The sequence below is a fragment of the Chiroxiphia lanceolata genome, chromosome 30 (genome assembly GCF_009829145.1).
Source record: "Chiroxiphia lanceolata isolate bChiLan1 chromosome 30, bChiLan1.pri, whole genome shotgun sequence".
NCBI classification, from domain to species: Eukaryota; Metazoa; Chordata; class Aves; order Passeriformes; family Pipridae; genus Chiroxiphia; species Chiroxiphia lanceolata.
The window spans coordinates 289,235-314,116 of record NC_045666.1 but is presented as its reverse complement, the minus strand read 5'-3'; the positions used below and the strand labels follow the sequence as shown (position 1 = coordinate 314,116).

Below are 24,882 nucleotides of genomic sequence, written 5' to 3'. Positions count from 1 at the left end.
CTCCCCCGGAATGCCCCCCCCCAGGCAGGGGGGGGCTCAGCTCTCCAGGACATGGGGGGGACACCAAGGGGGGGCTCCGGGGGGGGCTCAGTAGGTCAGGACGGGGGGGACACCCCAGGGTGGAAAGGGGGGGCTCCGGGGGGGCTCAGGAAGGGAAGGGGGGGCTCCGGGGGGGGTTCAGCAGGTCGGGACATGGGGGGGACACCCCGAGAAGAGGGGCGGATCACCAGTCCCCCCGGGAATGTCCCCCTCAGGCAGGGGGGGCTCAGGAAGGAAAGGGGGGGCTCCAGGGGGGGCTCAGCAGGTTAGGACGGGGGGGACATCCCAGGGTGGAAAGGGGGTCTCCGGGGGGGCTCCGGGGGGGGCTCAGCAGATCAGGACGGGGGGGAACACCCCGAGAAGAGGGGGGGGCTCATCAGCCCCCCCGAATGCCCCCCTCAAGCAGTGGGGGGGGGGGCTCAGCTCTCCAGGACGTCGGAGGACTCGGACACGAGTTTCCCGTCGCGGGTCTCGATCTTCTTGATGACGATGGCGCGGGATTTGGGGGGGGTCCCGCCCTCGGGGGGCGGGGGGGGGCCCGAGTACCCCGTGCTGACAAAGCCCCCCCCGAAACCCCCCCCGAAACCGCCCCCGAAACCCCCCCCGAAGGCGCCTGTGGGGGAGAGGGAGCAGCGTCAAAGGGGGAGGGGGGGGCACCAAAAATTGGGGAGGGGGAAAGGGGGGGATGTGCCGGGACACCCCCCCAAAAACTCACCCGGGTACCCCGAAGGTTTGGGGTGGATGCTCAGGGTCTGCACGGCCGCCTCCAGCCTGGGGGGACCCCAAAAACGGGGGCAGTGAGGGGGGGGATTGGGAGGGTTTGGGGGAATTTGGGGGGATTGGGAGGGGTTTGGGGGGGACTTGGGGGCATTTGAGGGGGATTTGGGGGGCGAGGGGACCCCAAAAACAGGGTCAGTGAGAGGGGTGGGATTGGGAGGGGTTTTGGGGGGAATTTGAGGGGCATTTGGGGGGGATTTGGGGGGATTTGAGGGAGATTTGGGGGTTGAGGGTACCCCAAAAACAGGGTCAGTGAGGGGGGGAATTGGAGGGGTTTTGGGGGGAATTTGAGGGGGAATTTGAGGGGGAATTTGAGGGGGAATTTGAGGGGGATCTGGGGGGAATTTGAGGGGGATTTGGGGGGGAATTGAGGAGGAATTTGAGGGGGATCTGGGGGGAATTTGAGGGGAATTTGGGGGGGATTTGGGGGGATTTGGGGGGGATTTGAGGAGAAATTGGGGGGAATTTGAGGGGGATTTGGAGGGAATTTTAGGGAGGATTTGAGGGGGGGATTTGAGGGGGATCTGAGGGGGATTTGAGGGAGATTTGAGGGGAAATTGGGGAGAATTTGAGGGGGATTTGGGGAGAATTTGAGGGGGATCCGGAGGTGATTTTAGGGCGTTTTGGGGGGGGGGGGATTCGAGGGGAATTTGAGGGGGATTTGAGGGGAGACTTGAGGGGAATTTGGGGGGAATTTGAGGGGGATTTGGGGGGAATTTGAGGGGTTTTTGAAGGGGGATTTGAGGGGGATTTGGGAGGTGGGGGGGCACAAAAACAAGGTCATTGAGGGGAGATTTGGGGGGTGGGGGGCCCCAAAAACTGGGGTGGGGGAGGGATTTGGAGGGTATTTCACATCTGGGGGGTGGGATTTGGGATCCAGGGTGTGGGATTTGGGATCTGGGGTGTAGGATTTGGGATCTGCGGTGTAGGATTTGGGATCCAGATCACAGCATTGAGGATCTGGGGTACATGACTTGGGATTTGGGGTGTAGGATTTGGGATCCAGGATGTGTGATTTGGGGTCTGGGGTGTAGGATTTGGGTTCTAGGGCATGTGATTTGGGATCCAGGGTGTAGGATTTGGGATCCAGATCACAGGATTGAGGATCTGTGGTGCGTGACTTGGGATCTGGGGTGTGTGATTTCAGATCTGAGGTGTAGGATTTGGGATCCAGACCACAGGATTTGGGATCCAGCGTGTAGGATTTGGGTTCCAGGGCATGTGATTTGGGATCCAGGGGGTGTGATCTGGGATCCAGGGCATGTGATTTGGGATCTGGGCTGTAGGATTTGGGATCTGGGCTGTAGGATTTGGGTTGTGGGCTGTAGGATTTAGGTTCTGGGCTGTAGGATTTGGGATCTGGGCTGTAGGATTTAGGTTCTGGGCTGTAGGATTTGGGATCTAAGGTGCGTGATTTGGGATCTAGGCTGTAGGATTTGGGATCTGGGCTGTAGGATTTAGGTTCTGGGCTGTAGGATTTGGGATCTGGGCTGTAGGATTTGGGATCTGGGCTGTAGGATTTGGGCTCTGGGCTGTAGGATTTAGGTTCTGGGCTGTAGGATTTGGGATCTAGGTTGTTGGATTTAAGTTCTGGGCTGTGGGATTTGGGATCTGGGATGCATGATTTGGGATCTGGGCTGTAGGATTTGGGATCTGGGTTGTAGGATTTAGGTTCTGGGCTGTAGGATTTGGGCTCTGGGGTACGTGATTTGGGCTCTGGGCTGTAGGATTTGGGCTCTGGGGTACGTGATTTGGGCTCTGGGCTGTAGGATTTGGGCTCTGGGCCGTTGTGCTCTGGGGTTCTGCCCCCACCTGCTCTCCTCCCCTTCCAGCAGCTTCCTGTAGGTCGCGATCTCGATGTCCAGGGCCAGCTTGACGTTCATGAGCTCCTGGTACTCGCGGAGCTGCCGGGCCAGGTCCTGCTTGGCCTGTTGCAGGGCCCCCTCGAGCCCTCCCAGCTTGGCCCGGGCGTCCTTCAGCGCCAGCTCCCCGCGCTCCTCCGCCTCGGCCACGGCCGCCTCCAGCCCCGAGCGCTGCCGGGGGGGGACACCGCTGGCACCGGGGCACGGGATCCCCGGAGTGCCAGGATCACCGGGATCCCTCATGTTCCGGGATCCCCAGAGTGCCAGGATCACCGGGATCCCTCATGTTCCGGGATCCCCAGAGTTCCAGGATCACCAGGATCCCTCATGTTCCGGGATCCCCAGAGTGCCAGGATCACCAGGATCCCTCATGTTCCGGGATCCCCAGAGTGCCAGGATCACCAGGATCCCTCATGTTCCGGGATCCCCAGAGTGCCAGGATCACCGGGATCCCTCATGTTCTGGGATCCCCAGAGTGCCAGCGTCACCAGGATCCCCCACTGTTACAGGATCCCCAGAGTCCCAGTATCCCAGGATCCCCCATGTCCCAGATCACCAGGATCCTCCAGTGTTCTGGGATCCCCAGAGTGCCAGCATCACCAGGATCCTCCAGTGTTCCAGGATCCCCAGAGTACCAGGATCACCAGGATCCTCCAGTGTTCCGGGATCCCCAGAGTACCAGGATCACCAGGATCCTCCAGTGTTACAGGATCCCCAGAGTGCCAAGATCACCAGGATCCCCCGTGTCCCAGGATCCCCAGAGTTCCAGGATCACCAGGATCCCCCAGTGTTACAGGATCCCCAGAGTGCCAGGATCACCAGGATCCCCCGTGTCCCAGGATCCCTAGTGTCCCAAAATCACCAGGATCCCCAGATCCCCAGTGTCCTGGGATCCCCAGCGTCCTGGGATCCCGAGTCCCAGCATCACCAGGATCCCCAGAGTCCCAGGATCTCCCATGTCCCAGGATCCCCCAGTGTCCCAGCATCCCCAGAGTCCCAGGATCCCCAGAATGCCAGGATCCCCAGAGTCCCAGGATCTCCCATGTCCCAGGATCCCCCAGTGTCCCAGCATCCCCAGAGTCCCAGGATCCCCAGAATGCCAGGATCCCCCCTGTCCCAGGATCCCCAGAATGCCAGGATCCCCCCTGTCCCAGGATCCCCAGAATGCCAGGATCCCCCCTGTCCCAGGATCCCCAGAATGCCAGGATCCCCCCTGTCCCAGGATCCCCAGAGTGCCAGGATCCCCCATGTCCTGGGATCCCCAGAGTGCCAGGATTCCTTGTGTTCCGAGATCCCCAGAGTCCCGGGATCCCCTGTGTCCCAACATCCCCAGAGTCCTGGGATCCTCAGTGTCCCAAAATCACCAGGATCCCAAGATCCCCAGTGTCCTGGCATCACCAGAGTCCCAGGATCCCCAGAGTCCTGGGATCCCCCAGTGTTCTGGGATCCCCAGTGTCCCAGAATCACCAGGATCCCAGGATCCCCAGAGTGCCAGCATCACCAGTGTCCCAGGATCCCCCGTGTCCTGAGATCCCCAGTGTCCCAACATCCCCAGACTCCCAGGATCCCCAGAGTGCCAGGATCCCCCATGTCCCCGGATCCTCAGTGTCCCAAAATCACCAGGATCCCAGGATCCCCAGTGTCCCAAGATCCCCAGAGTCCCGGGATCTCCAGAGTCCCAACATCACCAGGATCCCGGGATCCCCAGAGTCCCAGGATCCCCCATGTCCCAAAATCCCCAGTGTCCCAAGATCCCCAGAGGAGTCCCAACATTCCCAGTGTCCCAGTATCGCCGTGTCCCAGGATCCCCAGGGTCTCAGTATCACCAGTATCCCAGTAGCCCCAGTGTCCCTACGTCCCCCATGTCCCAGTATCACCACTATCCCAGGATCCCATATCCCGGGATCCCCAGAGTCCCAGCATCACCAGGATCCCAGGATCCCCTACATCCCCCAGTGTCCCAGAGTCCCAGTATCCCAGGATCCCCCATGTCCCAGTATCTCCAGTATCCCAGGATCCCCAGTGTCCCAGTATCTCCAGTATCCCAGGATCCCCCATGTCCCAGTATCTCCAGTATCCGAGGATCCCCAGTGTCCCAGTATCCTCCATGTCCCAGTATCTCCAGTATCCCAGGATCCCTCATGTCCCAGTATCTCCAGTATCCCAGAATCCCCAGTATCCCAGGATCCCTCATGTCCCAGTATCTCCAGTATCCCAGGATCCCTCATGTCCCAGTATCTCCAGTATCCCAGGATCCCCCATGTCCCAGTATCTCCAGTATCCCAGGATCCCCCATGTCCCAGTATCTCCAGTATCCCAGGATCCCCAGTGTCCCAGTATCTCCAGTATCCCAGGATCCCCCATGTCCCAGTATCTCCAGTGTCCCAGGATCCCCAGTGTCCCAGTATCTCCAGTATCCCAGGATCCCCAGTGTCCCAGGATCCCCCATGTCCCAGTATCTCCAGTGTCCCAGTATCCTCCATGTCCCAGTATCCCCAGTGTCCCAGGATCCCCAGTGTCCCAGTATCCTCCATGTCCCAGGATCCCCAGTGTCCCAGTATCCTCCATGTCCCAGTATCCCCAGTGTCCCAGGATCCCCCATGTCCCAGTATCTCCAGTGTCCCAGTATCCTCCATGTCCCAGTATCCCCAGTGTCCCAGTATCCCCAGTGTCCCAGTATCCTCCATGTCCCAGTATCCCCAGTGTCCCAGTATCCTCCATGTCCCAGTATCCCCAGTGTCCCAGGATCCCCCATGTCCCAGTATCTCCAGTGTCCCAGTATCCTCCATGTCCCAGTATCCCCAGTGTCCCAGTATCCCCAGTGTCCCAGTATCCTCCATGTCCCAGTATCTCCAGTATCCCAGGATCCCCCATGTCCCAGTATCCTCCATGTCCCAGTATCTCCAGTGTCCCAGGATCCCCAGGGTCCCAGCATCACCAGATCTTGAGGGCCTCGATCTCCAATCCATGACCCTCCCAAATCCCAGGACCCCCCAAATCTTGGGACTCCCCAAATCCCATCTCCCCCTCTGACATCCAGGGCAAAATTCCCACCCCAGGGGGGTCCCCAAACCTGGTTCTTGAGGGCCTGGATCTCCAGTCCACGACCCCCCCAAATCCTGAGATCCCCCAAATCCAGGGCACCCCAAAATCCACGGCACCTCAAAATCCAGCACACCCCCCCAGATCCCAGTCTCCCCCAGATCCCAGGCTCCCCCAGATCCCAATCTCCCCCAGATCCTGGGCTCCCCAAAATCCCAGTCTCCCCCAGATCCCAGTCTCCCCCAGATCCCAGGCTCCCCGAAATCCCAGTCTCCCCCAGATCCCAGGCTCCCCCAGATCCTGGGCTCCCCCAAATCCCAGTCTGCCCCAAATCCCAGTCTCCCCCAGATGCCAATCTCCCCCAGATCCTGGGCTCCCCCAAATCCCAGTCTCCCCCAGATCCCAGGGGGGTTCCCCCAAACCTGGTTCTTGAGGGCGTCGATCTCGGCCTGGATCCGTTGGATCCTGCGGTTCAGCTCCTGGATCTGGCTCCGCGTGTTCCGCAGGTCGTCCCCCTGCTTCCCGGCCGTCAGCTTCAGCTCCTCGTACTGGGGGGGACACGGGGGGGTCATGGGGGTCGGGGGGGGGGGTCCTCCAAATCCAACAGCACCCAAAAATGGGGAGGGAAGAGCCGGGATGGGGCTGAACAGGGAGGGAGGGTCCAGGGTGGGATGTGGGGGCTCCAGTTGGGATGTGGGGGGTCCAGTTGGGATGTGGGGGGGTCCAGTGGGGGTGTGGGGGGTCTGGAACCCAGAGGGAGATGGGGAGACCCTCCCCTTTTCCACCAGCACCCCAAAAATTGGGAAGGAAGAGCTGGGATGTGGTCAAGTCAATGGAGATGTGGGATGTGGTCCAGTTAGGATGTGGGGGGTCCGGTTGGGATGTGGGGGGTCCGGTTGGGATATGGGGGCTCCAGCTGGGATGTGGGGGCTCCAGTTGGGATGTGGGGGGGTCTGGTTGGGTTTGGAGTCCAGATGGAGAAGAGGGAACCCCCCCTTTTCCACCAGCACCCCAAAAATTGGGAGGGAAGAGCTGGGATGGGGCTGAACATGGAGGGATGGGCCAGGGTGGGATGGGATGGGTCCGGCTGAGACGTGGGGGGTCGGTTGGGATGTGGGGGCTCCAACTGGGATGTGGGGGTGTCTGATTGGGATGTAGGGGGTCTATTTGGGTTTGGAGCCCAGATGGAGATGGGGAGACCCCCCCTTTTCCACCAGCACCCCAAAAATTGGGAGGGAAGAGCCGGGATGTGGCCAAGTCAATGGAGATGATCCAAGTGGGATGTGGGGGATCCAGCTGGGTTTGGAGTCAGGATCCCGGAGGGATGGGGAGTGGGGGACCCCCTTTTTCCACCAGCCCCCCAAAATTTGGGAAGACAGAGCCTGGGATGTGCCTAAACCAGGAATGGGGGGGCCCTCCCTGTCCCCCCACAGCCCAGGACTGGGTCAGGAGGGACCCCCAGGGCTGGGATGGGACCCCCTGGAGTTGGGATGGGACACCCCAGGGATGAGATGGGACACTCCTGGGATGGGATGGAACCCTCCCAGGATGGGATGGGGTCCCCTGGGATGGGATGGGACTCCCCTGGGAGGGGATGGGACTCCCCTGGGAGGGGATGGGACCGCCCCCGGGGTTGGGATGGGACCCCCAGGTTGGGATGGGACCCCTTGAGGTTGGGATGGGACCCCCAGGGATGGAATGGGACCCCCTGGGATGGGATGGGACCCTCCCAGGATGGGCTGGGAACCCCCAGGGCTGAGATGGGACTCCCCTGGGATGGGATGAGACCCCCCCAGGGTTGGGATGGGATCCCCCATGGATGGGATGGGATCCCCCAGGGATGGGATGGGACCCCCCTGGGGTTGGGATGGGACCCCCTGGGATGGGAACCCCCGGGGTTGGGATGGGAACCCCCAGGGCTGGGCTGGGACCCCAGAGCTGGGCTGGGAACCCCAGGGATGAGATGGGACCTCTGGGGTTAGGATGGGACTCCCCTGGGTTGGGATGGGATTCCCAGGGCTGAGATGGGAGCCCCCAGGGTTGGGATGGGACCCGCCCCAGGGTTGGGATGGGATGGGACCCCCCCAGGGCTGGGATGGGAACCCTCCAAGGGATGGGATGGGACCCCCCCAGGGCTGGGATGGGAACCCTCCAGGGATGGGATGAGGTGGCTCCGGCTCCGGGCAGGTTTGGAGCCGGAATTTCTCCCCTGTGGAGGCTCCAGGGCAGGGAGGGGGAGGAGGAGGAGGAGGAGGAGGAAGGATTTAGGGCAGGGAGGAGCAGGAGGAAGTTTCAGGGAGCAGGAAAGAGGAGGAGGATGGGACAGGGAGGAGGAAGGTTTAGGGCAGGGGGGAGGAGGAGGAGGAGGAGGAGGAAGGGTTGGGAGCAAGGAGTAGGACTGGGGAGGGAAGGAAGACGATTGAGGAGCAGGGAGGAGGAGGAGGAGGGGGTAGGGAGGAGGAAGGTTCAGGGCAGGGAGGAGGAGGAGGAGGAAGGGTTGGGAGCAAGGAGTTGAATTGGGGAGCAGGGAGGAGGAGGAGGATGGGAGAAGGAGGAGGAAGGTTCAGGGCAGGGAGGAGGAGGAAGGATTAGGTAGCAGAGAGGAGGAGGAAGAAGGGGCAGGGAGGAGGAGGAGGAGGAGGAAGGCTCAGGGAGCAGCGGGGAGGAGGATGAGGCAGGGAGGAGGAGGGGAATGATGAAGGCTTGGGAACATGGAGGAGGAGAAGGATGGGACACGGAGGAGGATGAAGGCTTGGGGGGCAGGGAGGAGGAGGAGGAGGAGGAAGAGAAGAAGGAGGAAGCAGGGGAGAAGAAGAAGGGGGAGGAAGAAGAGGAAGAGGAGGACAAAGAGGGGGACTGGGGGGCAGGGGAGGAGGAGGAGGAAGAGGACAAGGACGAGGAGGAGAAGAAGGAGGAAAAAGAGGAGGAGGAGGAAGATGAAGGCTTGGGGGGAAGGAAGGAGGAGGAGAAGAAGGACGAGGAGGAGGAGGACAGGGAGGAAGAGGAGGGGGGAGAAAAAGAGAAAGGGGAGGAAGCAGAAGAGGCCGAGGAGGGTGAGGATGAGGATGAGGATAAGGAGGATGAGGATGAGAAGGAGGAGGATGAGGCTGAGGCTGTGGATGAGGATGAGGAGGATGAAGAGCAGGAGGAGGAGGAGGAAGATGAGGATGAGGAGTATGAGGATGAGGCTGAGGAGGAGGAGGAAGAGGAGGAGGAGGAGGAGGAGGAAGAGGAGGAGGCTGAACCTGTGGATGAGGCTAAGGAGGCTGAGAATGAGGATGAGGATAAGGATGAGGATGAGGAAGATGAAGAGGAGGAGGAAGATGAGGATGAGGAGGCTGAGGATGAGGAAGCTGAGGCTGAGGATGAGGAAGCTGAGGATGAGGAGGCTGAGGAGGATGCCGAGGAAGGCGGGGGGTCAGCGGGGGGTCAGCGGGGGTCTCGGACCTTGCCCTGGTAGAGCCCTTCGGCCTCGGCGCGGCTGCGCCCGGCGATGTCCTCGAACTGCGCCCGCACCTCGGCCAGGACCCCCCCCATGTCCAGGTGCCGGGAATTGTCCATGGAAAGAACCACGGACGTGTCCGAGCTCTGGGAACGCAGCTCCTGCAGCTCCTGAGGGGACGGGCGGGGGGACCGGGATGGGGACACCCCAAATACAGGGACCCCAAATAGGGGGACAGCCCAGGACAGGACAGGGACACCCCAAATACAGGAACCCCAAATACAGGGACACCCCAAATATGGGGACAGCCCAAATATGGGGACAGCCCAGGACAGGGATCCCAAATACACTCAAATACAGGAATACCCCAAATACAGGGACAGCCCAGGACAGGGACACCCCAAATACAGGGACACCCAAATACAGGGACCCCAAATACAGGGACACCCCAAATATGGGGACACCCCAGAACAGGGACAGCCCAGGACAGGGACACCCCAAATACAGGGACCCCAAATACAGGAACCCCAAATACAGGGACATCTCAAATACAGGGACACCTCAAATACAGGGACACCCCAAATACAGGAACCCCAAATACAGGGACCCCAAATACAGGGACAGCCCAGGACAAGGACACCCCAGGACAGGGACCCCAAATACAGGGACACCTCAAATACAGGGACACCCCAAATACAGGGACACCAAATACAGGGACACCTGGGACAGGGACAGCCCAATACAGGGACACCCTAAATACAGGGATCCCAAATGCAGGGATCCCAAATACAGGGATCCCAAATACAGGGATCCCAAATGCAGGGATCCCAAATACAGGGATCCCAAATACAGGGACACCCAGTACAGGGACAGCCCAAATACAGGGACCTCAAATACAGGGACACCCCAATACAGGGACACCCCAGGAGAGGGACACCCCAGGACAGGGACCCCAAATACAGAGATCCCAATACAGGGACACCCCAGGACAGGGACCCCAAATACAGGGGCAGATCCCACACACAGGGACACCCCAAATACAGGGACCCCAAATACAGGCACAGACATCGAATACAGGGACACCCCAATATAGGGACACCCCAATACAGAGACTCCAAATACAGGGACCCCAAGTATGAGAATCCCAAATACAGGGATCCCAAATGCAGGGATCCCAAATACAGGAACCCCCCAAATACAGGGACACCCCAAATACGAGGAAACTCCAAATACAGGGATCCCAAATATGGGGATCCCAAATGCAGGGATCACAAATCCAGAGACAGCCCTAAATAAAGGGACTCCCCCCCCCGCCCCAAATCCAGGCAATACCCAAATCCTGGACTCTCAAAATCCAAGGCACTCCCAAATCCAGGAATGCCCCAAAACCCAGGAATATCCCCAATCCCGATCCCAACCCCAACGCCAATTCCAACCCCAATCCCATCCCAATCCCAACCCCAACCCCAATTCCAACCTCAATTCCATCCCAATCCCAACCCCAATTCCACCCCAATTCCAACCCCAATCCCATCCCAATCCCAACCCCAATTCCAACCCCAATTCCATCCCAATCCCAACCCCAGTTCCAACCCCAATCCTATCCCAATCCCACCCCAGCCCAAATCCCAATCCCAATTCCAAACCCAACCCCAATTCCAACCCCAATCCCATCCCAATCCCAGCCCAACCCAAACCCCAATCCCAACCCCAATTCCAACTCCAATCCCATCCCAATCCCGACCCCAATCCCACCCCAACCCCAATCCCAACCCCAATCCCACCCCAACCCCAATCCCAACCCCAATCCCACCCCAACCCCAATCCCGATCCCAATCCCAACCCCAACCCCAATCCCAACCCCAATCCCACCCCAACCCCAATCCCAACCCCAATCCCAATCCCAACCCCAACCCCAATCCCACCCCAACCCCAATTCCACCCCAATCCCACCCCAACCCCAATCCCAACCCCAACCCCAACCCCAATCCCAACCCCAATCCCAACCCCAATCCCATCCCATCCCAATCCCATCCCATCCCATCCCACCTCCTGGTAGAGCTGCCGCAGGAAGTTGATCTCGTCCGTCAGACTCTCCAGACGTGACTCCAGCTCCACCTTGGCCATGTAGGCCTCGTCCACGTCCTGGGGGGACACCCCTGTCACCCCCCGGCCCCAACACCCCCCCGGGACCCCTCCCAGGGCCAGGGACACCCCCCAGGGGGGGACAGACCCCAATACAGGGACAGACCCCAAATACGGGGACAGACCCCAAATACGGGGACACCCCAACACAGGGAGAGACTCCACAGGGACAGACCCCAAATACGAGGACAGACCCCAAACCAGGGACAGACCCCAAATACGGGGACACCCCAATACAGGGAGAGACCCCAATAATAGGGATCCCAAATACGAGGACAGATCCCAAATCAGGGGGTCTCAAATCCTGGGGTCCCCAAATACAGGGAACCCCAAATGCAGGGCTCCCCCAAATAGAGGGACACACCCCAAATACAGGGATCACAAATACAGGGACCCCAAATAGAGGGACAGACCTCAAATACAGGGATCACAAATACAGGGACCCCAAATAGAGGGACAGACCTCAAATACAGGGATCACAAATACAGGGACACCCCAAACCCAGGGAATTCCCAAATCCAGAGCATCCCCAAATCCAGGGCACTGCCCAACTCAGGGACACCCTCAAATCCAGGGACACGCCCCAAATCCACAACACCCCCAAATCTGGGACCCCCCCAGGGCTGGGACACCCCTCGAGGCCGGGGCTCCCCCCCCGTGTCCCCCCAAACCTTCTTGAGCAGCACGAACTCGTTCTCCTTCTCCGTGCGGTGATTGATCTCGTCCTCGTACCTGGGACGGGGACATGGGGGACACTGGGGACATGGAGGGGACTGTGGGGACATTGGGGACATTGGGGACATTGGGGGACATTGGGGACATTGGGGACATTGGGGACATTGGGGGACATTGGGGACATGGAGGGGATGGGGGGACATTGGAGACATTGGGGACATTGGGGACATTGGGGACATTGGGGGACATTGGGGGACATTGGGGACATTGGGGACATTGGGGACATGGAGGGGATGGGGGGACATTGGGGGACATGGGGACATTGGGGACAGTGGGGACATTGGGGACATTGGGGACAGTGGGGACATTGGGGACATTGGAGGACATTGGGGACATTGGGGATGTTGGGGGACATTGGGGACATTGGGGGGACATTGGGGACGTGGAGGGGAATGTGGGGACATTGGGAGACATTGGGGACATTGGGGGGACATGGGGACATTGGGGACATTTGGGGACATTGGGGACATTGGGGACATTGGGGACATTGGGGGACATGGAGGGGATGGGGGACATTGGGGGACATTGGGGACATTGAGGGACATTGGGGGACATTGGGGGACATTGGGGACATGGAGGGGATGGGGGGACATTGGGGGGACATTGGGGACATTGGGGACATTGGGGGGACATTGGGGGGACATTGGGGACATTGGGACATTGGGGACATTGGGGGGACATTGGGACATTGGGGACATTGGGGGACATTGGGGGACATTGGGGACATTGGGGACATTGGGGACATTGGGGGACATTGGGGGGGACATTGGGGGACATTGGGGGACATTGAGGGACATTGGGGGACATTGGGGACATTGGGGACATTTGGGACATTGGGGACATTGGGGGGACATTGGGGACGTGGAGGGGACTGTGGGGACATTGGGGGACATTGGGGACATGGAGGGGACTGTGGGGACATTGGAGACATTGGAGGACATGGGGACATTGGGGGACATTGGGGGGACATTGGGGAACATGGGGACATTGGGGGACATTGGGGATATTGGGGACAGTGGGGACAGTGGGGGACATTGAGGGACATTGGGGACATTGGGGGACATGGGGACATTGGGGGACATTGGGGGACATTGGGGATATTGGGGACACTGGGGGACATGGGGACATTGGGGACATGGGAGGGGATGGGGGGACAGGGGGACAGGGGGATATGGGGGGGACATTGGGGACATTGGAGGACATTGGGGGGATAGGAGAGGATGGGGGGACACAGGGACAGAGGGACAGAAGGACAGGGGGACACCGGGGGCACGGAGGGGACTGTGGGAACATTGGGGACATTGGGAGGACATGGGGACATTGGGGGGGATGGGAGGGGACGAGGGAACAGAGGGACAGGGGGATATTGGGATATGGGGGGACGTTGGGGACGTTGGGGACATTGGGGGACATTGGGAACATTGGGGACAGTGGGGACATTGGAGACATTGGGGGACAGGGGGACAATGGGGGATGGAAGGGGACGGGGGACAGAGGGATAGGGGGACAGGGGGCTATAGGGAGACATTGGGGGACACTGGGGACATTGGGGGGACATGGGGACATTGGGGGGATGGGAGAGGACGGGGGGACAGAGGGACAGAGGGATATGGGGAAATGGGGGAAGTTGGGGACATTGGGGGACATTGAGGGACATTGGAGGGATGGAAGGGGACGGGGGGACAGGGGGATATGGGAATATGGGGGGGACATTGGGGGACACTGGGGACATTGGAGACATTGGGGGAACATTGGGGAGACATTGGGGACATTGGGGGACATTGGGGACATGGAGGGGACTGTGAGGACATTGGGGATATGGGGGACATTGGGGACATTGGGGAGACATTAGGGACACTGGGGACATGGAGGGGACATTGGGGACATTGGGGGATGGGAGGGGCAGGGGGACAGGGGGATATGGGGAGGATGTTGGGGACATTGGAGGGATGGAAGGGGATGGGGGGACAGGGGGATATGGGGATATGGGGGGGACACTGGGGACACTGGGGACAGTGGGGGATACTGGGGACACTGGGGGACACTGGGGACATTGGGGACATTGGGGAATGGGAGGGGATGGGGGGACAGGGGATATGGGGATATGGGTACGGTGGAATATGGGGACGTGGGGACAGCTCCGAGCCGGGGATGGGGACACACAGGGACAGGGGGCTGTGGGACATGGGAATGGGGGGACATGGAGGGGGGGACACAGGGGGGACATGAGGAGACACGGGGAGGACACGGGGGCATTCGAGGGGACACGGGGGGATTATGGGGGGACCCTCGGGGACACTGACTTGGCCTTGAAAACCCCGAGGAGCCCCCAGGGGTGGCCTGGGCGGGGTCAGCAGGGGGTGCAGCCCCGAGGGGGACATGGGGGGGACACGGAAGGACACGGGGGGTTTCGGGGTGGTCCGAGGGGACTGGGGGGGGACACTCGGGGACACTGACTTGGTCTGGAACTCCTCGAGGAGCCCCCGGGTGTGGCCTGGGCGGGGTCAGAAGTGGGTGTGGCCCCGGGGGGGACACGAGGGGGACACAGGGGGAACATGAGGAGACATAGGGGATTATGGGGGGACACCTGGGGACACTTGGGGACACTATCTTGGCCTGGAACTCCTCGAGGAGCCCCCGGGCGTGGCCTGGGCGGGGTCAGAAGTGGGTGTGGCCCCGGGGGGGACACGAGGGGACATGGGGGGATATAAGGGGACACGGGGGATTATGGGGGACACTTGGGTACCCTCGGGGACACTGACTTGGCCTTGGACTCGTGGACCAGCCCCCTGGGCGGGGTCAGAAGTGGGTGCGGCCCGGGGAGGGGACACGGGGGGGACACGGGGGGACACAGGGGGACACGGGGGATTATGGGGGACACTTGGGGACCCTCGGGGACACTGACTTGGCCTTGAACTCGTCGACCAGCCCGCGGACGTGGCCGAGCTCCGCCCGCAGCCGCTGCCGCTCCTGCCCCAGCCCCTCGAGCTGCCGCCGCAGGGTCCCCGCGTAGCCCTCGAGGAGCCCCCCCAGCCCGCTCTGGGGGGGCGGCTGCGCCCGCAGGAGCCCCCACTTGGTCTCCAGCAGCTTGTTCTGCTGCTCCAGGAACCGCACCTGGGGGGAAAGGGGGGGTCAGCACCCCAAAAGCACCCCAAAATCACACCCAAAACCGATCCGGGGCAAAGGAGGGGGACAGGACCCCAAAACCACCCCAAAATCACACCCAACACCGATCCGGGGCAAAGGAGGGGGACAGGACCCCAAAAACACCCCAAAATCACACACAACACTGATCCGGGGCAAAGGAGGGGGACAGGACCCCAAAACCACCCCAAAATCACACCCAAAACCGATCCGGGGCAAAGGAGGGGGACAGGACCCCAAAAACACCCCAAAATCACACCCAACACTGATCCGGGACAAAGGAGGGGGACAGGACCCCAAAAACACCCCAAAATCACACCCAACACTGATCCGGGGCAAAGAAGGGGGACAGGACCCCAAAACAACCTCAAAATCACCCCACACACCCCCAAATCACACCTGGGGGGACAGGGGGGTCAGAACCCCAAAATCACCCCACACACGCCCAAAATCGACCCGGGGCAAAGGGGGGGGTCAGGACCCCAAAACCACCCCAAAATCACCCCCCACACACCCAAATCACACCTGGGGTGGAGGGGGGGGTCAGGACCCCAAAATCACCCCACGTACCCCCAAAACCGACCCGAGGCAAAGGGAGGGGTCAGGACCCCAAAACCACCCAAAAATCACCCCCAACACACCCACAAATCACACCCGGAGGGAAGGGGGGGTCAGGACCCCAAAATCATCCCCAAATCATCCCCAAAACCGACCTGGGGCAAAGGGGGGGGGTCAGGACCCCAAAACCACCCCAAAATCACACCCAAATCACACCTGGGAGTGGAGGGGGGGTCAGGACCCCAAAATCACCCCCAATCACAGATGGGGGGAAAGGGGGGGTTAGGACCCCAAAACCACCCCAGCGTCTCAACATCCCCTCACACACCCCAAAATCACACCTGGGGAAAAGGTGAGGGTCAGGGCCCCCCAAAATCACCCCAGACACCCCAAAATTACCCCAAAATCACCCCCCACTCTGGAAGAAATCACACCTGGAAGAAAAAGGGGGTCAGGGGCACCCCCCTCCCCAGCCCCAAACCACCTCCCACCTCTCAAAATTACCCCAAAATCTCCCCCCAGCCCTAAATCACACCTGAGGGCAGAAGAGGGGGTGTCAAGGACGCCCCCAGCACCCCAAAATCAGCCCCCACCCTCCTAAGTCCCCCCAGGGAAGGGGAATGGGGCGGGGCTGGAGGGGGAACATGGAGTGAAAGGGTGGGGCAGGGGGGACATTTGGGGTCCTGGGGGCAAGTTTGGGGTTCTGGGGGCACATTTGGGGTTCCAGGAGCAAGTTCGGGGGCCCAGGGGCAAGTTTGGGGTCCTGGGGACTTGTTTGGGGTCATGGGGGCAAGTTTGGGGTGTGGGTGTTCTCAGGAAGGTCAGGAGGGTGTCGGTCTCTGAGGGGGGTCAGGGTGTCCCCAAGGGGGGTCCAGGAGGTTCCCAAAGGGTCCCAAAGGTCCCCAAGGGGGTCACAGGGGGTCCCCAAGGGGGGTCAGAAGGTCCCTTAGGGGGTCTCAACATCCTCAGAGGTCCTGGAGCTCCCTGAGGGGCTCCAAAGGTCCCCAAGGGGGTCTCAATGTCCCCAAGGGGGTCCAGGAGGTTCCTGAGGGTTTCAGGAGGTCCCAGAGGAGCTCAGAGGGTCCCTCAGGGGGTCTCAATGTCCCCAAGGGTCCAGGAGGTCCTGGAGGGTCTCAGAAGGTCTCTGAGGGTCTCAGGAGGTCCCCAAGGGGGATGACAATGTTCCCGAGGGTCCAGGATGTCCCTGGGGGGGGCTCAGGAGGCCCCTTTGGGGGGGTCACAGTGTCCCCAAAAGGCTCAGGAGGTCCCCAGGGGTTCTCAGAAGGTCCCCATGGGGTCTCAATGTCCCCAAGGGGCTCAGAAGGCTCCAGGTGACCCCAGGAGGTCCCTGAAGCAGCCAGGAGGTCCCCAAGGGGGTCTCAATGTCCCCAAGGGTCCAGGATGTCCCTGGGGTGGTCTCAACATCCCTGAGGGGGTCTCAATGTCCCCAAAGGGCTCAGACAGTCCCCAGGGGTCTCAGGGGGCCCCTGGAAGGGTCTCAAGGGGTCTCTGGAAGGGTCTCAACGTCCCCAAAGGGCTCTGAGGGTTCCCAACAGGGTCTCAGGTTGTCCCTGGAAGGGTCTCAACGTCCCCAAAGGGCTCAGAGGGTTCCCAACAGGGTCTCAGGGTGTCCCTGGAAGGGTCTCAACGTCCCCAAAGGGCTCAGAGGGTTCCCAGGGGTTGCAGAAGGTCCCTGGAAGGGTCTCAAAGTCCCAAAGGGGTCCAAGGTGTCCCTCAAGGGTTCAGGAGGTCCCCAAGAGGGCCTCAATATCCCAGAAGGGCTCAGAGGGTTCCCAACAGGTCTCAGGGTGTCCCTGGAAGGGTCTCAGGGGGTCCCTGGAAGGGTCTCAATGTCCCCAAAGGGTTCAGAGGGTTCCCAACAGGGTCTCAGAAGGTCCCTGGAAGGGTCTCAACGTCCCCAAAGGGCTCCGAGGTTCCCAGGAGTCTCAGGGTGTCCCTGGAAGGGTCTCAGGGGGTCCCTGGAAGGGTCTCCACGTCCCCAAAGGGCTCTGAGGGTTCCCAAGGGGGTCTGAACGTCCCCAAGGGGGTGACGAGGTCCCAGGTGACCCAGGAGGTCCCTGAGTGGTCCCACCCCCCCCAGGTGCCCCCCCAGCCCCCACCTTGTCGATGAAGGCGGCGAACTTGTCGTTGAGGGTCTTGATCTGCTCCTTCTCCTCCCGGCGCAGCTCCTGCAGCTCCGGATCCACGGACACGTCCAGGGGCGTCAGGAGGCTCCTGTTGACGCTGACGGACGTGATCCCCACCCCCGGCACCCCCGGCACCCCCCCGGCCCCCCGGAAGGCGCCGGGGCCGCGGCGCAGCCCCCCGGAGAGGCCGAAGGCCGAGGCCGAGCTCATCCTCAGCGCGGGACCCGCCGAGAAGGAGCGGGAGGAGAAGGAACGGCCCGGAACGGCCGCCCCGCTCCGGAGAGGGATGGACACGGACATGGCTGGAAACGGGGGAAAAGGGGTCGGGAAGGCGTCCGGGAGGTGGGAAAAAGGGGGTTGGAGGAGACTGGGAGGAGGTTGGGAAGAGAATGGGGGGAGGTTGGAAGTTGGGGGAGGTTGGAAGTCGGGGGAGGAGGTCGGGGAAAGGTTGGGGAGAGGATGGAGAAGGTTGGAAGAGGTTGGGAAGAGGATGGAAGGAAGGTCGGGGGAAGCTCAGAAGAGGGTCAGTGAAGGCTGAGGAGGAGGAGGAGGAGGCTGCAGGAAGGATGGATGGAAGCTGGAGGAGGTTGGACGGAGGTTGGAGAGAGTCCGAAGAGGTCGGAGGAGGATGAGGAGGACAAAGAGGCTGTCAGGAGATCGGGGAAGGCTGGAGGAGGTTGGGAGACACCGGAGAAGGCCGGCAGAGGCAGAGGAGGAGGAGGACAGGACAGCTGGAAGAGGATGGAGGAAGGCTGGAGAGGGTCAGGAGAGGGTGGAAGAGGCTGAGGAGGATGAGGAAGGCTGGAGGAGATCTGGAGACGCTGGAGCAGGTTGGGAGAGGCTGAGGAGGATGAGGAAGGCTGGAGCAGGTCGGAAGAGGCTGGAGCAGCCTGGGAGAGGCTGAGGAGGCAGACGACGCGGTCGGAGGCAGAGGAGGACGAGGCCGAAGGCCGCGCTCGGGGCGGGGAGGCTGCGGCGGCTCCGGCAGCCCCGGCAGGACTGGCCCGACGGGTCGGGCCGGGCGGGTTTTCCCGGGCGGGTTTTCCCGGGTTGGTTCCCGAGTTTCTCCCGGAGCCGGGGGAGGAGACGCGGGGGGAGGGACCGCGGGTTAACCCCTTCGGGGCGCGGGAGCCGCGGGATCGGCGGAATCCGCCGGGATCGGGGGCGCGGGAGCCGCGGAATCCACGGGATTGTCCGGGATCGGCCGGGATCGGGGGCGCGGGAGCCGCGGGATCCACGGGATCCACGGGATCGGCCGGGATCGGGGGCGCGGGGGGCGCGGGGGGCGCGGGATCCGCGGGATCGGCGGAATCCGCCGGGATCGGGGCGCGGGAGCCGCGGAATCCACGGGATTGTCCGGGATCGGCCGGGATCGGGGGCGCGGAAGCCGCGGGAGCCGCGGGATCCACGGGATCGGCCGGGATCGGGGGCACGAGGATCGGGCTCACCCCACAGTGCGGGTCCCGGGTGGGGTGGGGACAGGGAGGAGGGTGGGACCCCCTTCCCCCGCGGGTTCCCGTGGAGCGTCACCAAGCTTTGACCCCCCACCTGCGTCCCCAAATCTGGGTCCCCCAAGCCTGACCCCCGGCCCTGTCCCTCACCTGGCTCCCCCAGGCTGGGCCCCCAAATGTCACCGGCCTGGGACCCCAAATCCTGTCCCCAGTCTGTCCCCAAAGCCCTGAGCCCAGTCCCTGTCTCCTGTCCCCCAGTCTGTGCCCCGTGACACCAGCCTGGGACCCCAAATTATGTCCCCAAACCTGTGCCCCCAACCCCTGACCCCAGTCCATGTGCCCCACCTGAGACCCCAAATCTGTGTCCCCAACCTGGGACCCCAAATCTTGTCCCCAAGCCGTTCCCCCAAGTCCCACCAGGGCCCATCCCCTGCCCCCAAACCTGCCCCAAACAGGGGGAAACACCCCAAAAAAAGGCCTCGGATGGGTCCAGGGAAGTTCAGGTGGGTACAGGTGGGTTCAGGTGAGTTTGGGTGGGTACAGGTGGGTTCAGGTGAGCACAAGTGGGCACAGGTGAGTTCAGGAGGTAACAGGCGGGTACAGATGAGTTCAGGTGGGCACAGGTGAGTTCAGGTAAGTTCAGGTGGGTACAGGTGAGTTCAGATGGGCACAAGTGGGTACAGGCGAGTTCAGGTGGGTACAAGTGTGTACAGGTGAGTTCAGGAGGGTACAGGTGGGTACAGGTGGATGCAGATGAGTTCAGGTGGGCACAGGTGAGTTCAGGTGGTTAGAGGTGAGTTCCGGTGGGTGCAGGTGAGCACAGGTGTGTGCAGGTGAGTTCAGGTGTGTACAGGTGGGTACAGGTGGGCACAGGTGAGTTCAGATGTGTACAGGTGGGTACAGGTGGGCACAGGTGAGCACAGGTGAGCACAGGTGGGCACAGGTGAGCACAGGTGAGCACAGGTGGGCACAGGTGAACACAGGTGGGTTCAGGTGAGTCCAGGTGGTGCCCACAGGTACTGGGGGGTGCGAGTGAGTTCAGGTGTGCAAAGGTGGGTTCAGGTGGGCACAGGTGAGTTCAGGTGGTGCCTACAGGTGTCAGTGAGTTCAGGTGTGCACAGGTGAATTCAGGTGGGTGCAGGTGTGCACAGGTGAGTTCAGGTGGTGCCCACAGGTGCCAGTGGGTGTGGGTGTGTACAGGTGAGCACAGGTGGGGTCAGGTGTGCACAGGTGAGCTCAGGTGGTGCCCACAGGTGCCAGTGGGTGCAGGTGAGTTCAGGTGTGCACAGGTGAGTTCAGGTGGTGCCCACAGGTGCCAGTGGGTGCGGCGATGGCTCCGTTGGCAGGTCCAGCCCGGACCTGCCCGGCACGGGCCCTGGACACGGGCGGCACGTGGACCGGGGCTGGAGTCGGGATACAGGGTCTGGGATTTGGGATCCAGAGGAATTTGGCTCCAGGTGGGAGGTGCCACCTCTGGAGCAGCGCCTCCATCCCTCCCTCCCTTCCACCCCTTCCTCCCCTCCCTCCCTCCTTCCTTCTCTCCATCCTCTCCTCTCCTCTCCTCTCCTCTCCTCTCCTCTCCTCTCCTCTCCTCTCCTCTCCTCTCCTCTCCTCTCCTCTCCTCTCCTCTCCTCTCCTCTCCTCTCCTCTCCTCTCCTCTCCTCTCCTCTCCTCTCCTCTCCTCTCCTCTCCTCTCCTCTCCTCTCCTCTCCTCTCCTTTCCCTTTCCCTTTCCCTTTCCCTTTCCCTTTCCCTTTCCCTTTCCCTTTCCCTTTCCCTTTCCCTTTCCCTTTCCCTTTCCCTTTCCCTTTCCCTTTCCCTTTCCCTTTCCCTTTCCCTAACCTTCCCAAACTTTCCCAAACCTTCCCTTCCCAAACCTTCCCTCTCCCTCTCCGTCCTTCCCTCCCTTCCCTTTTCCCTCCTTCCCTCTCTCCCTCCCTCCCCCCAAATCCATCTCCCAAATCCACCCGAATTCCACCGGGAAGGGCTGGGGGGGGGGAGGGGTGTCACCCCGCTCTGGGCCCCCCCAGCCCCACAAGGGGGGGTCTCAACCCCCCCCCAAACCTGCGACACCCGCGAGGGGACACAATCTGTGTGTCCCCCCCCTCACCCCGAGACTTCTGCCCCCAAATTCCCCCCAAATCTTCCCCCCCCCCCCATCCCGCCCATCCCATTCCCTCTTATCGGGAAGGAATTTCCAGAGATAACCCTGGAAAGGGAGGGGGGGTGGGAGGGGGGAGACCTTGGGGGGCTTCCAGACCCTGCGGGACCCCCCCCTCCAGCCCCCCAACGCCCCCGAGTCCCCCCCAGGAACTGCCAGAACCCCCCCAAGGCCTTGATCTGAGGCACGGGGGGGACACGGGGGGGACACGAGGGAGGACGGCGGGGGGACATGGAGGGACATCGGGGGACACGGAAGGATGGGGAGACACGGGGGGATGGGGGGGACATGGGGGGACACGGTGGGTGGGGGACACGAGGGAGGACGGGGGACACGGGGGGACACGGGGGAGACACGGGGGGCACGGGGGGATGGGGGGGACACGAGGGAGGACGGGGGGGACACGGGGGGACACGGGGAGACGGGGGGGACACGAGGGAGGACACGGGGGAGGGACACAGAGGGACGTGGGGGGACACGAGGCGCGCGGGGGGGACACGAGGGGGGACACGGGGGGGAGGAGGGCACCCGAGGAAGGACGGGGGGACACGGGATGGGGGGAACACGGAGGGATGGGGGGATCATGAAGGGACACGGGGGGACACGGGGAGGACACGGGGGGACACGGGGAGACGGGGGGGACACGGGGGAGGACGGGGGTGACGTGGGGGGGACACGGGGGGGACATGGGAGGACACGGGGGGGACACGGGGGGGACACAAGAGAATAGGGGGGCACACGGGGGATCAGGGGACGATGGGGGGGCACGTGACGGACACGGGGGGACCCGGGGGGGACACGGAGGGGACACGGAGGGGACACGTCACCCCCCCGGCACGCCCGGAATGTTCCCGATAAGGCCCCGGGTGGGAACGGCCCCGACCCCTCCCCCCACACCCGTCAGGGGGTCCCGGGGGGTCCCCAAAGAGGGACGGGGGGGGGGGACATTGAGGGGACCCGGGGGGACCCTCTGTGACCCCACGGGAGGGAAATGGGGTAAAATGGGGCAGAAATGGGGGAATTGGGGCAGAAATGGGGTGAAATTGGACATAAACGGGGTAAAATGGGGCAAAAAGGGACAAACGGGGGAAAGGGGGGGAAGAGGGGGAATGGGACAAAAAGGGGGAAGAACTGGGCAAAATTGGGCAGAAATGGGGCACAAAGGGGCAGGAATGGGGCAGAAAAGCAGGAAATGGGGGAAAAAGGGGAAAATGGGATAAAGAGGAGCAGGAATGGGGCAAGACAGGAGGAAATGGGGCAAAAAGGGGAGAAATGGGGGGAAAGGGGGCAGAATCGAGCAAAATCGGGGGTAATTGGGTTAAAATGGGGCAAAAAGGGACAAACGGGGGAAATGAGAGGAAAAAAGGCAGGAACGAAGTAAAATTGGGAGAAATGGGGGCAAAAGGGGCAGGAATGGGGCAAAATTTGGGCATAAATGGGGTTAAAAGGGGAGGAAATAGAGAAAAGCAAGGGGGAGGGGCAAAATGGGGCAAAATAGGGCAAAATTGGGCATAATGGGGTAGAATGGGGCAAAACAGGGGGAAATGGGAGGAAATGGGGCAAAATGGGACAGAGATGGGGCAAAACCGGGCAAAAAGGGGACGATCCCTGTCTCCCCCCAATAATGGAACCGACCCCTGTCCCCCCCTCCAATAATGGGACAGGAATGGGGTAAAACAGGGCAAAATGGGACAAACCGGGTCAAAACGGGGCAAAATGGGTTAAAAAAGGAGCAAAACGGGGCAGGAAAGGGGAAAATGGGGGGGTCGAGTGGGGTGGGGCTGCGACGGTGTGAAGCCCCTCCCCCCTCATGCCGCCCCCCGTCCCCCCCCGGAACCCCCCGGGCCCCCTCCGGCTCCGTCAGCCCCCGAGTGGGGCCGTGCCCCCCTTCCCCCCCCCCGCGCCCCTCCCCCCCAAAAGAGGTTCTGCTGATAAGGCTGGAACGAGAACCCCCCTCCTCGGGGTCAGACCCTATTTTGGGGGTCCTGGGGGGACGTGGGGGGGGTCAGACCCCATTTTGGGGGGTCATGGGGGGGAGTGGGGGGGTTAAGACCCTATTTTGGGTGGTCCTGGGGGGAATGAGGGGGTTAAGACCCTATTTTGGGGGTCCTGGGGGCGTCAGACCCTATTTTGGGGGGTCTTGGGGGGGCACAGGGGGGTCAGACCCTATTTTGGGTGTCCTGTGGGGTCAGACCCTATTTTGGGGGTCGTGGGGGGACGTGGGGGGGGTCAGACCCTATTTTGGGGGTCGTGGGGGGACGTGGGGGGGTCAGACCCTATTTTGGGGGTCGTGGGGGGGCACATGGTGGGTCGGACCCTAATTTGGGGGTCCTGAGGGGTCCGTGGGGGGGTCAGACCCTATTTTGGGGGTCCTGGGGTGTCGTGGGGGGGGGTCAGACCCTATTTTGGGGGCCCGGGGTGTCGTGGGCGGGGTCAGACGCCATTTTGTGGGGTCCTTGGGGGGAATGGGGGGGGTCAGACCCTATTTTGGGGGTCCTGGGAAGGGTCGGACCCTATTTTGGGGGTCCTGGGGCGGAGTAGGGGGGGGTCAGACCCCCTTTGGGGGGTCCTGGGAAGTCCTGGGGTGTGTCAGACCCTATATTTGGGAGTCGTGGGGGGACGTGGGGGGGGTCAGACCCCACTTTGGGGGGTCCTAGTGGGGAATGGCGAGCTTAAGACCCTATTTTGGGGGGTCCTGGGGGGGAATGGGGGGGTTAAGACCCTATTTTGGGGGTCCTGAGGGGCGTCCGACCGTATTTTGGGGGGTCTTGGGAGGTCTTGGGGGGTTAAGACCCTATTTTGGGGGCCCTGGGGGGGGGTCAGATCCTATTTTGGGGGTCCTGGGTGTCGTGTGGGGGGGTCAGACGCCATTTGGGGGGAATGGGGGGAGTCAAACCCTATTTTGGGTGTCCGGGGCGGAGTCAGACCCCATTTTGGGGGTCCTGGGAAGGCTCGGACCCTATTTTGGGGGTCCTGGGGCAGAGTAGGGGGGGGTCAGACCCCCTTTGGGGGGTTCTAGGGAGTCCTGGGGGGGTCAGACCCTATTTTGGGGATCCTGGGGAGTCGTGGGGGGATCAGACGCCTATTTGTGGGGTCCTTGGGGGAAATGGGGGGTCAGACCCTATTTTGGGGGTCCGGGGGGGGGTCAGACCCGATTTTGGGGGGTCCTGGGGGGGAACAGGGGTGGTCAGACCCTATTTTGAGGGTCCTGGGGGGGGCAGACCCTATTTTGGGGGTCATGGGGGAACGTGGAGCTGTCAGACCCTATTTTGGCGGTCCTGGGGGGGGTCAGACCCTATTTTGGGGGTCCTGGGAGGTCATGGGGGGATCAGACGCCATTTTGTGGGGTCCTTGGGGGGAATGGGGGGGGTCAGACCTTA

General features: G+C 61.9%; 2 protein-coding genes across 2 annotated transcripts in view; one reads left to right on the top strand and one right to left on the bottom strand.

The window, feature by feature from the left end:
* Window positions 1–391: 391 nt before the first annotated feature.
* LOC116800016 (keratin, type II cytoskeletal 8-like) lies at window positions 392–18,496 on the bottom strand. The gene is made up of 9 exons (XM_032713531.1): window positions 17,865–18,496; window positions 14,948–15,156; window positions 11,979–12,039; window positions 11,212–11,307; window positions 9,168–9,332; window positions 6,143–6,268; window positions 2,629–2,849; window positions 755–810; window positions 392–652 (listed from the first exon to the last, which is right to left on the bottom strand). Exons 1-9 carry the CDS (start codon window positions 18,189–18,191, stop codon window positions 459–461), a joined length of 1,455 nt encoding a protein of 484 aa, XP_032569422.1. The 5' UTR covers window positions 18,192–18,496; the 3' UTR covers window positions 392–458.
* Window positions 18,497–18,682: 186 nt separating this feature from the next.
* The window catches only part of LOC116799908 (coiled-coil domain-containing protein 180-like), a 28,363-nt gene continuing 22,163 nt past the window's right edge, over window positions 18,683–24,882 (top strand). The window contains exons 1-2 of the mRNA XM_032713370.1: window positions 18,683–18,721; window positions 18,954–19,358. Of these exons, the coding sequence (XP_032569261.1) occupies window positions 18,683–18,721; window positions 18,954–19,358 (444 nt within the window). The remainder of the gene's footprint in view (window positions 18,722–18,953; window positions 19,359–24,882) is intronic.

What these genes read in the sequence shown, in the direction of transcription:
- LOC116800016 (XM_032713531.1), bottom strand. Translation starts at nt 18,191, where the DNA reads ATGTCCGTGTCCATCCCTCTCCGGAGCGGGGCGGCCGTTCCGGGCCGT. An exon ending in TCGCCGCCTTCATCGACAAG is followed by an intron (nt 15,157 to 17,864) that starts GTGGGGGCTGGG and finishes CTTTCCCCCCAG; the next exon opens with GTGCGGTTCCTGGAGCAGCA. An exon ending in AAGGGCTCTACCAGGGCAAG is followed by an intron (nt 6,269 to 9,167) that starts GTCCGAGACCCC and finishes TGTCCCCCCCAG; the next exon opens with TACGAGGAGCTGAAGCTGAC.